At 35.2% G+C, this 12,301-nt stretch overlaps 1 protein-coding gene across 1 annotated transcript in view; it reads right to left on the bottom strand.

Annotated features, from left to right (window-relative positions):
• Nucleotides 1-12,301, bottom strand: part of LOC124449267 (TATA-binding protein-associated factor 172-like) — a 41,824-nt gene that overhangs the window by 1,580 nt on the left and 27,943 nt on the right. Inside the window, 19 exon segments of the mRNA XM_047000204.1 lie at nucleotides 113-190; nucleotides 539-670; nucleotides 1,168-1,316; nucleotides 1,649-1,762; nucleotides 2,682-2,812; nucleotides 2,945-3,086; nucleotides 3,685-3,750; nucleotides 3,833-3,896; nucleotides 4,612-4,689; nucleotides 5,114-5,262; nucleotides 6,307-6,386; nucleotides 6,585-6,645; nucleotides 7,203-7,352; nucleotides 7,736-7,884; nucleotides 8,693-8,894; nucleotides 9,329-9,435; nucleotides 9,699-9,787; nucleotides 9,790-9,842; nucleotides 11,801-11,893. Coding sequence (XP_046856160.1) covers nucleotides 113-190; nucleotides 539-670; nucleotides 1,168-1,316; nucleotides 1,649-1,762; nucleotides 2,682-2,812; nucleotides 2,945-3,086; nucleotides 3,685-3,750; nucleotides 3,833-3,896; nucleotides 4,612-4,689; nucleotides 5,114-5,262; nucleotides 6,307-6,386; nucleotides 6,585-6,645; nucleotides 7,203-7,352; nucleotides 7,736-7,884; nucleotides 8,693-8,894; nucleotides 9,329-9,435; nucleotides 9,699-9,787; nucleotides 9,790-9,842; nucleotides 11,801-11,893 — 2,087 coding nt within the window.

Below are 12,301 nucleotides of genomic sequence, written 5' to 3'. Positions count from 1 at the left end.
ACATTACAAAAGAGTTAGTATTTTCCATCATGAACTAATCTCTCTGCAAATGCAAAACACTAAGTTGGGCTATATGCTGCTGATAGAATCATCTGTTGATATAAATGAGTACCTTTGAACAAGCGAATGTCGTTGGCCAGCCGCTGTACTACCATCTAAACGGAGATACGTCACAGTGGGCATATGACACCTGAAAAAGACAGATTTTACTTCAATAAAATTGACATCAAACACAAAAAATTCATAAAACTCGTTCCAAATGTTTGGGAAAAAACCTCGCAACAAAAAAGGGTCATTTCGAAGTAGAGACATGGCAGGTTTCAATCCGCTTGATTATAATTCAAGATAAAACATTAAAATGGGCGTAATTACTGGATTTTAGCCTGTAGTAAGGAAACTGACAGATAAACTTACATAAGTAGATTTGCATATATGCGTAAAATATAGTACATTATAGTTAAAACAGCGACACTAAATTCTTTGTTTCAAGGTTTCACTGTTATCAATGAACATATTTCTCGGTAAAAGCAAAACATACTTGAATAGATCACTCTCGATGATATCCAACATGCTTTTGAACTGACAGAAAAGCAAAACGCGATGTTGCGACACAATTGCTTCCGTTTCTGAGGACTGACTAACTCCAATACCGCAATCTTGAAGAAGTTGCCTACAATAAAACGGTTTGGGCCGATCAACTTATACACAACGTTAATTAAACCTGCTTCTAAAATTCGTTTGTTATGATTCATAAGACTTCACAGGGATCAAGGAAGGGATTCCATATCACAGCAGTTTAAAGTCTGTCCTGTTATTGATGGAAACAAAGTGATTTTCTGATAAAAAGAATCAGATTCTTTGAAACGAGATCTAGACATATTGTCTTATCCAGCAAGAGGCTAAGATTGTCAGTTTTTGTAAACTGAGTTAGAAAGCATTACAAAATTAATGTAAAACAGCAGCGGATGTTTAATCTCTAATCCATGCAGCAAAAACTTTTACGAATCCTAAAAAACACTGGGTTAATAATTCAACTTACATCAAAAGTTAATAGCTATAACATCATTCACTTGACAAACAAGACAGTACTGTTTCTAACAGTTTAAAAAATGCTTTTGAAAGTGCGATAGCACAAGATAGCCGGAAGTGTTTAAAGCAAGAGCTTACCTTAAAGCAACCAGTTTACTGGCGTTATTAATGTCATGAAGTGATGTCGCCTGATTCTTTAGCTGTGCCATGATTCGCTCATATTCAGGATGAGTGGGAGTTAAAACTAGGGCAGGATGGTTACATACTTTCCTCAAGTATTGAAGAGCCTAAAAAAAAGAAAAAAAGGTTAACTTGAAGAAAACTCATCACAAAATTAGAAATTTCCTCAATGAAAAATTTTCATTCATAAACAACAGAATACTTTTTCATTCCTAACTTTCATGATTAACATAAATACATTGATTTATTAAGCTCACAATTTTTCACACAACGCCTTTTCAATTGTCTTTTGATTATTTTCAGAACGTTTTTAATGATACCAAAAACAAAGATGGCGCCAAACGTTTCAAATATACCATTCTCTTTTTTGTAAAAAAATAATCTAACTCCGCAAGGGGACAGTGAACGTGTAGAGTAAAAAACTAAAAAATTAAGTAACCTGGAAAACGTGCGTCGATCCTCTCTTTTTGTCAAGCTTTTCACCATCTTCATTCAGATTGCTCTCTACATCTTGTTTCGCTTTGCTCTTCGCAAAATCTTCGTATAATTGCAGCTAAGACAGAAGATGGATTTTATCGTAGATAAAAATGCTTCAAAAGATAGTTGATGGACATTCATGATAAAGAAATTAGACTAAGAGTGTATTAGGACATAAGTTTCTACGTCAGATCACACCTGTTGAAGACAACAGTTTTTGATAGGAGGACATAATGCTACTTCGCATTTATCGCAAAACGTCGGCAATAGAACTTTTACGACGTTGGCGAGCGCTTACGATTAGTGAGAACGCATTCAAAATAATCCGAATTTACTGTGACGGTCGCCAAATTCTCGCAATCATCGCCGATCATTGCCGACACATACTTGCTTGAAAAATCTTTTAGCACGAGAATCTGTTCAGTCAGGCAAGTTCAGGGACAACTTATATTAAAAACAATTGAATCTGCACAGAAATTATCAGCTTAAGATTAATAGGAGCCATTTTTCTTTGGTATAAATGTCAAAGCGTGTACACTTATATATCATCGACGATTTATGAGAGCGTTTTGTGCACTGGCCATCACCGACCATCGGCGATAAACATCGCCTATTCTAGCGACGCCTTGCGATGAGTGAGAAGAAGGCTTATGTTTGAACATCAGATCACTTCTGATGAAGACATTACGCTGAAGTATGTAAGAGGTTAATTTTAAACATCAGAATGATCGAATCACTCCTGAATAAAGATACTAGACTGGAGTGTAAAAGCACACAAATTTCAACATCAGCCCGATAAATACACAGTCGAGAAAAAATAGGGAGTCAAGTTTTAACATTGGATCACTTCAGATGAAGACACAACACTGGAGTATATACGTAAGAACTTAAGTGTCAACATCAGATTATTGCTCAACATATAACTCCAAATAGACACATCATGCAGCTAAATTGAAACATTTAGTTATCCTAAAGTTAAGTGTTAGGTGTATTACCTGTAATGGAGATAGCTCACAATAATAATCCTGGATAATTTTTGGAGGTAAATCTTGTAAGACATCTTCTTTCATTCTTCGTAAAAGGAATGGTAAAACTTGACGATGTAGGGCCTCCATAGCCAATGCACCTATAAAAATTGCATTTCATTATCTTTTGGTTGCAAGTTATTTCGATAATCAAAAACATCTCGATTCTGAAGACATTTTTTTTCAATTATGAGAGACAGCAGAAAAAATCGTTCAATAAAATTAAATTACACCTTCCTCTTGCTCTTTCGACGAAGATTTTGCGTCTCTGCTCATCAAAATCGGTTTTCCATATTGCGCTTGAAATTTTTTCTCGCTGCCCAAGAAACCAGGCATGAGGAAATCAAACAGCGACCACAATTCAAGAACATTGTTCTAAAAGTGTTAATTATGACAATTAATGTATTATAATGTATGTCAGAGATGATAAAGCCAACGCCGTGGGTAGTGATATACTTGGGGGTGAGGGTGGGGTGGGTTTTATTAATATATACAAGGTATTCTCCACAGAAAACAATTGATTTGACACGAGCATAATACATAAGGACAAGCATGAATGATCTAGCTGGCTATACCACTGATGACGACAAGCCATTTTTGATGTGTCATGAGGTTGCCAACGCATTTACACAAAAAACTCTACGCAAATCTAATTCAACAAATATTTCACTCATAAAATTGTTAATGTATTATTGCCTAATGCAATGCCATAACCAGGATCTCTATCTCTAAAGATTTTACAAGAATAATGACCAAATAAAATAAATTAATCAATTTAAGTAATAAATTAATTGTTTATTAAACTAATCATAATTAACAATAATAATATATTAAGTGATTAAACCATCAATTAAAGAATTTTCAACAAAATTGTTCATTTCTTTCGAAAATTCGTTGTAGTCATTTTTCTTCTGAATGAACACAAGAATTTTCAGAAATTTTAAGGACTGGCTTCGCTAATCATAAAACAAACCTGTATTGGCGTTCCTGACAAAATAAGACGATGATTGGCTCGTAATTCTTTTATGACTTTAGACATCTAATGAAATTAAAGATGGTGAGCAAAATGACAGAAGTTATAAAAAGGTTTGCGTGCGCACTAAAACAACGTGTTCACATACTTTTGTTTTTGCATTCTTTATGATGTGTCCTTCGTCCAAAACGCAGTAATTCCAGGAAATCGATCTATTTGATAAGAATCATCCTAGTTGGAACTTAAGTCTTGGTATACTCTAGTGTAATGTCTTCATCATGAGTGATCTGATGTTGCAACTTAAGTTCCTAAATACCCCAGTCTAGTCATTTGATAAGAATCATCCTAGTTAGAACTTGAGTCTTGGTATACTCTAGTGTAATGTCTTCATCATGAGTGATCTGATGTTGCAACTTTAGTTCCTAAATACCCCAGTCTAGTCATTTGATAAGAATCATCCTAGTTGGAACTTAAGTCTTGGTATACTCTAGTGTAATGTCTTCATCATGAGTGATCTGATGTTACAACTTAAGTTCTTAAATACCCCAGTCTAGTGATCTTATCCTCAAACTTAAGTTGTTAATGTTATATACTCAAGTCAACTATCTTAATGAGTAATAACGGATTTAGGGAAGGTCAAAATACATTACTAAAAACATATTTTTAATTTAAAGTAGAGCTTATTCTCTTGGAGTATTTTAGCCTTAAATAGGCTTTACAAAGTATTTTGAATTTAAAATGAGCCTCTATAATTTATTTCAATCTAACTTGGATCTGCCAGTGTTTTGGAGGAAATATCTAAAGTATATCCAATGTTCAAACTTAAGTTGCTAAACATATACTCCAGTCTAGTGCCATCAACTACAATTGTGTTTCTTATGTGAAAGTTGAATCTGTAAACGGCGAACGGGTGAAATTAGAGCTTACTTGAAAAAGTCACTGTCATTACGAACAATATCATAAGACGCTACAACAAGATTATGTCGCTTGACTTTCTCCCTCAACCTTAAACAACAAAAATGCAAATTTCACAGTCAATGAACGAATCAATCAACTACTCGATTAACCAATCGATTGGTCATTCAATCAATCAATTAATTAATCAATCAACTAATCAATCAACAATCTGACATAAAAGAACTGGAAAAATAGCAATATTCTTTATTTAAAATAATTGTGGGAGCCGGAAAAGCTCTTACTCATCACAAATACTTGCCTTATTGTATTTTAAAACAAACAAAAATACTCCACCAATGGTGCATTGAATTTTTACATAATCCTACCGAACGCCTTTCCATTTAAAGGAAGTCACTAATATTAAATGTCATGATTTGCTATTTTCATGGTCTAATACTTCGGGGGTACGAAAAATCAATAAATGTCATACTGACAAAAATCATTCAATCCAAAAAATTTAGTGTCAACTTGCCGGTATCTTTCTCCCGGTGATCCAGTATAATGCAACGGATTAAGGAAGTCTTTAGTGACGAACTTTTCGACCTCGTAACACCAATGACCGGTGAGGGTAGGAGGACAAACCACAAGAGATGGCAAAATTTGATGATTGTTCCCGTCGTGCTGAAAAAATCTCCGTTTCATTAAAAATAGTAAGTCAATAAAACATGCAGGTTCAAACAGGTATGTAGGATTGATTATCCTAGTTCATAAACTCAATATGACGAACTCTACAATTAACTGCACATATTGTTGTAGCCAAAGAGCGTCGGAAACAAGGCTCATGGACCTAATAATAAAATAAACTTAACATTTTGTAAGTTAATTTTAAAATCTTCCAATGATTCCGCTCTTCGAATGTCAATGTACAGATCAATAAATGTTTTGACACCAATAAAGTAGAAACCCTTTTAGTTCAATAAAGGCGTATTTTTGAAGACGTATCAAGCTCTTATTATTTCTTGTAGCGTGAAATGACAAAATATTGTAAAATGACAAAATATTGACGGAAAGGAAATACATAAAACCGTAGATGTGAAAAAATTATTAACAAGCCTCATTTATTACACATCAAAGGAATTTTTATAATTATACATCTTCATACCCCAAACAATTATATGAAGAACGAAGTCAAGTTTTTTTCATTGAAAAGGGACAAGACAAGAAAAGCCAAAATCGTGTTATTTGGTATGAAAAGGCTAACCTAATAATCCACAAACGCTCTGTATATTTGGCCTGAGAAAAACTCGTTGACAAATAAAAAAGACACAATATGTATTAGTGGCTGTGCTCTTTTACATTTTTCTTTTCTCTTAATTACTTACACCTCGCAACAGTGGTCGTTGTTAACCCACATGCCGCGTGGAATCTAGTGTAAATCCAGGTAACTTATGGGCAGTGTGACCATGCATGCAAATGTTTTACCAGATTCGGTCGAATGAGCTTAAACACTTTCCCTGTTCTGAACTTTGCAACGACACAAAGCAGGCTGGAGTAAAGGTTATTAGACCAAATCAAGTGAAAACAATTTGAAATTTGCCACACTGCTTATGGGTGCCTTCACTAAACTATATTGGGAACAGGAAAGGCTTATGGATACAAAAACTGTACCGCTTAAATGTTACGATACCTTCTGTTTTGGTTTTAGTCAAAAAAAAATATGCAAACCTCGTTGATAGCAACTTTTTTCTCATGGTGGTCACCAGCTACCATACAGATCGTCTGAAGAGTCTTACCCAGTCCCATATCTAACAAAGAAAACAATTGATATTCTTCACGCCAATCATATTGCATGTCTGATACAAAAGAATATTTTATCTAATTGTGAACTCGAGCAGGTGTGGACAAATGTTGTTTGGTTAATCCCATGCAAAACATTAGTTGCAGGTGAAGAATAGACAAATTTAGCATTCAGGCACATTAGGAAAACAAATTAATAATCATACCATCACAGAGTATACCATGGAGTTTGTATTTCCTCAGGAACGCTAACCAATTTACACCATCCTGTAAAATATAATATCTTAAAAGAATACTAACCTCGTTACCAAGCCCTTTTCAATAACCTAACCCAGCTGTGAAAGCAAAAGGCCCTGGAGACAAGTTTTGACAACAACGTAACAGAATAATATATTTCCAAATATAAAGAGATGGGCAATACGACAAGTTCAAGGTTTAAACTGGCGCGGGAGGGTTTGGTCATCAAAAACTACATATCATAAAAACTACATCCCTCTTAAATAACAAGATAAGACTTTCACTTACAAAGTGCGAAAAAAATATTGCCTTCGAGTGAAATTAATAAAATTACGGAGATGTCAGCACTTTAATTTACTTTAAAACTTCAACCACTCTATAAAAGTAACTTCAGTTTCGGTTTTGAAAATGGTAGCGGAGTTAGCCTTCCAATTTTATAACAAAGAGACGCCGGTTGTATCGTTTCGTTGTGTAAGTGAAGTTTCGGTCAAGCACAAAGACAGAGTGGTTGATCAACAACTTTAAAAACAAATCCCTACGCGTTCGAAATACTATCTACTAAGTCGACCAAAAAACATTCACCTTACCTGTTGATACTTTCTTAATTCTGCCTTGATTGGTACAGGAACTATGAAATTATCTAAGCTAGCTTCGCCGAACAATTGTTGTAGAAAATGTCTTTCCTTGTCACGTTTACAGCTCAGTGATTCTGACAGTTGCACAGATTTCGAGGATGACTAAAGGAATGTACGAAAGTTTGTCGTTTTAGCTACTGTCCTAATGAAGGGAAATATGGTAGTTCACACAAGCATAAAAAAAAAGACGGGGAAGAGGCTTCATATTTGTGTTGGGTGTCATTATTACCATCTCTTGTATGACTTCTGCACATCTAAGAGTGTAAACTACAGCTCGATATTGCTATATAGTAGTCTATTGATTGTTAAAAAAATATTCGCTCCCCCCAAATATTTTACCAGCTTCCATAAGCTATACACACGAGTTGAAAAGAGTAAAGAAATGATACAAGGATGCTCATCAAATCTACAAATTAATATAGCTTCAGTGCAGTAGAAAATGTAAATTATTGTCACGCATAAGATAACAATAGTCAATATCTCACCTCTAGAGGAATTAGACTTATTAAGGTTGCAAAGCATTGAGCCGCCATGAGTCTCACATGCTCCGAGTAATCACTCATTGCTCCTAACGTTGGAATGATGAGCAAAACTGTGTAAGGTATAACATCAACTTGAAGACAAGTCGTAATGTCTGATGGCTTTAGTTAAGAAACATATGATGGTTGACATATAACTGTTAGTGTTCTGCCATAACCCCATTCACACGACATATAAACTATCCCGGTTTTAAGCCAGGTTTATATTTTGCGTGTAACCATTACTAACCAAAGTTTATTTGAGATGGGTTGAGTTTGATCTAGGTTAAATCTGGGTTAGTGGTGTTTAAATGCAGAAAAAATAAACTTGCGTTGAACCCGGGTTAGTTTATGTAGTGTGAATAGGGCCCATGACTTGTAAACATAACTTGCTCTTGTTTGATATCTTCATGTCAGAGATGGCGTATACTAAATCAAAGATGGTAAAAGCAATCTACTTGATCTCCTTATACATATGTCATAGTGAGGATGGTACATAAGAAATCAATGTACTTGATCTCCTTATATTTATGCCATAGTGAAGATGGTACATAAGAAATTAATGTATTTGATCTCTTTATACTTATGTCATAGTGAGGATGGTACATAAGAAATCAACGTACTTGATCTCTTTATACTTATGTCATAGCGAGGATGATACATGAGAAATCAATGTACTTGATCTCTTTATACTTATGTCATAGTGAGGATGGTACATAAGAAATCAATGTACTTGATCTCCTTATACTTAAGTCATAGTGAGGATGGTACATAAGAAATCAATGTACTTGATCTTCTCATACTTATGTCATAGTGAGGATGGTACATACGAAACTAATAATAATTGTAGCATTAAAAAACTGGAGGAAGCCCTCTGATTAGATTAAAGGATTATCTCAGCTTCGTATGTAAATAAAAGGATACAATATATCGTCTCTATTGCTCCCTCTCGACCACCAACATTCTCCCCATCATTTAGAAGGGGAATAACTTTTTCCAATAAAATCTCCATCACGTTTGAACTAAACAATATGCTCAATGTTCCCACTACTCTCGCAGCCATGTGACGTACGCTGTTGTACGGATGTACAATACACTGAAGGATTGTGGGCATAAGATCGAAAATCTAATGGAAATACAGGAACCATAACATTGAGATCATTGCACTGGCTATACAACTGGACCTCTACATATAGTTACTCTAACAGTTGTGACCAAGCCTTATTTGTTAGCATAAAGGTAGAAGTTGCTAAGTTACAATTTTAGATAAGTGTTTAGGATAGGAGTTTCATCCACGTAGTTCTCTTATATCATTGCAAAGATCATTTAAAATGACTTAACAACTTTTGTCATATAGTGTGTTAGTTTAAATCTTTCTAAAAACATTTAAATTCGTTTAGTACATCAATAGTATCACTGTCACATCACATTGCACAATTAGCTTCAAAGAACAGTAGTTTTCATTGATAATTTGCACAAAATATCCAAATTTTGCCTCCTACACATACCCTCTACTCGTGAAATTATTAAATGGTATATATCCATGAACGAATTTCACACCTTTTTCTGTAAGTTTTCGTGAAGAGCTGGAATAAGAAGTTCCAGTAACTGTAACGTGTTTACAATTTCTTGAGCCGACGTAACGTTGTTGCGAAGTTTTTCAACATCTAAAAAGCGAAAAATATTTACGCCAAAACTCTTTTAAAGGTTGCGTAAATACAACATTTCTGCTTGTTGCATATAAAGTGTTTCAATGAAATGAAACCTGAACGGTAAAATCTAGCATAAAATTAAATCTCTTGGCAGCAAAATATAAAAATAAAAACATGCAATATTCTAACACTAAACTTTTATAAGTCTTGATCGCTACATTTTCCCATCATTCAGAAAGCAAAGCATACAATGACTTCTAACTACGTCCGTTTCTCACCCTCTTCTGAAAGATTCCTTCCAAGAGTTTGTGTCAGCCATCCCAAAGTTCGGGATTTTGCGGCAAATCCTCCTTGAAATGTCTTGCAATATTACGTAACGTTATCTCCGACCCAATCCTTTGCAGTCGCACGTTCTTTCTATGCTAAAATCATGACAGGTGTATGTAAGGATAAAGATGGACTGGTGTGACAACTTAAGAGGTGACAGGATAAAAGGAAAATTTTGGGTTAAAAAGGATAAAAGAAACATTATATTGGAAACTTTAGAAGACGAAATATAATGTTGTATAGTTAAGACGGACATGGTGGATAGTGTTAAGGAAGGATAAGGTGGATCTTTGAGATATTTGGAGGGAAAATAGAGACCGATGTATGGAGAGCAAAGAGGTGAGAGAGAGAGATATTTGAAGAGAAAACAGAAAGAGGTATTTCAATGCGAAACAGATGAAAATACAAAAAGGGCAAACAGAGAGTGAGAGAGAAAAAGAGAGAGATTTGGGGAGCAAACACATATAGATACAGATACATTGAGGATAAACAGAGGTCAGAGAGCGATAGTTGGAGAGTGAACAGAGAGAAAGATTTGGAAAGCAAACAAAAACAGATACATTGAGGATAAACAGAGGTCAGAGAGCGATAGTTGGAGAGTGAACAGAGAGAAAGATTTGGAAAGCAAACAAAAACAGACACATGGAGGTTAAACTGAGCTCAGAGAGCGATAGTTGGAGTGAGTGAAGAGAAAGATTTGAAAGCAAACAAAAAGACACATGGAGGTTAAACTGAGGTCGAGAGCGATAGTTGGAGAGTGAACAGAGAGAAAGATTGGAAAGCAAACAAAACAGACACATGGAGGTTAAACTGAGGTCAGAGAGCGATAGTTGGAGTGAACAGAGAGAAAGATTTGAAAGCAAACAAAACAGACACATGGAGGTTAAACTGAGGTCAGAGAGCGATAGTTGGAGAGGAACAGAGAAAAGATTTGGAAAGCAAACAAAAACAGATACATGGAGGTTAAACTGAGGTCAGAGAGCGATAGTTGAGAGGAATAGAGAGAAAGATTTGGAAAGCAAACAAAAACAGACACATGGAGGTTAAACAGAGGTCAGAGAGCGATAGTTGGAGAGTGAACAGAGAGAAAGATTTGAGCAAACAAGTTCAGATACATGGAGGGTAAACTGAGGTCAGAGAGCGATAGTTGAGAGGAACAGAGAGAAAGATTTGGAAAGCAAACAAAACAGACACATGGAGGTTAAACTGAGGTCAGAGAGCGATAGTTGAGAGTGAAACAGAGAGAAAGATTTGGAAAGCAAACTAAAACAGACACATGGAGGTTAAACTGAGGTCAGAGATAGTTGGAGAGTGAACAGAGAAAGATTTGGAAAGCAAACAAAACAGATACATGGAGGTTAAACTGAGGTCAGAGATGATAGTTGGAGTGAACAGAGAGAAGATTTGAAAGCAAACAAAAACAGACATGGAGGTTAAACAGAGGTCAGAGAGCGATAGTTGAGAGTGAATAGAGAGAAAGATTTGGAAAGCAAACAAAAACAGATACATGGAGGGTAAACTGAGGTCAGAGAGCGATAGTTGGAGAGTGAACAGAGAGAAAGATTTGGAAAGCAAACAAAAACAGACACATGGAGGTTAAACAGAGGTCAGAGAGCGATAGTTGGAGAGTGAACAGAGAGAAAGATTTGGAAAGCAAACAAAAACAGACACATGGAGGTTAAACTGAGGTCAGAGAGCGATAGTTGGAGAGTGAACAGAGAGAAAGATTTGGAAAGCAAACAAAAAACAGATACATGGAGGTTAAACTGAGGTCAGAGAGCGATAGTTGGAGAGTGAATGAGAGAAAGATTTGGAAAGCAAACAAAAACAGACACATGGAGGTTAAACAGAGGTCAGAGAGCGATAGTTGGAGAGTGAACAGAGAGAAAGATTTGGAAAGCAAACAAAAACAGATACATGGAGGGTAAACAGAGGTTAGCAAGAGATATTTGGAGTGAGAACGGAACACGATATTCAAAGGTCAAAAGATATATTTAGAGAATAGACCGAAAATGACATTTGGATGGTAAAAATTGTAAGTACCTAAAAGTACCTCCTCATCTTTTTGTGTGTCATTCACTGACGACGGCATGTCCGAGGCAACACCAACTTTGGATACATCTTTCTTGGTGTTAGATAAATTACTCTACAATAAAATAATATTCACTTATGTCAAAACTTACAAACTTCTATAGTACATAAAAAAACACATTTGACATCCACATAAATTTAACCAAACCAACAAAGTTTTTCAATACATATAGGTTACTGATATGCCCCTGTGAAAAAGGCGATATGTTTAGAGCACCAATGCACGACGATGTACGATTTTTTAAAGTGCTAACGTATGAAGCGAAAATTTTACTTTTTGAATTAGATTTTTATCAAACAGAATTTTTAAAACGAAAGTGGACTTTCTAAAACAATTTTTGCTTAACTCTTTTCAGTCTCGGGATATTAAAGTTTTTGTTTTTGTTTCAAATGTCCAATTTTGTACAACCAGTGACGGCATAATGAATAATGAGAATATTAATTACCCATTGTATTCGATTAT

Source organism: Xenia sp. Carnegie-2017, unplaced genomic scaffold, assembly GCF_021976095.1.
Source record: "Xenia sp. Carnegie-2017 unplaced genomic scaffold, XeniaSp_v1 HiC_scaffold_23, whole genome shotgun sequence".
Lineage (NCBI taxonomy): Eukaryota > Metazoa > Cnidaria > Anthozoa > Malacalcyonacea > Xeniidae > Xenia > Xenia sp. Carnegie-2017.
The sequence above is the reverse complement of the archived record's forward strand: the minus strand, read 5'-3'. Positions and strand labels throughout refer to the sequence as shown.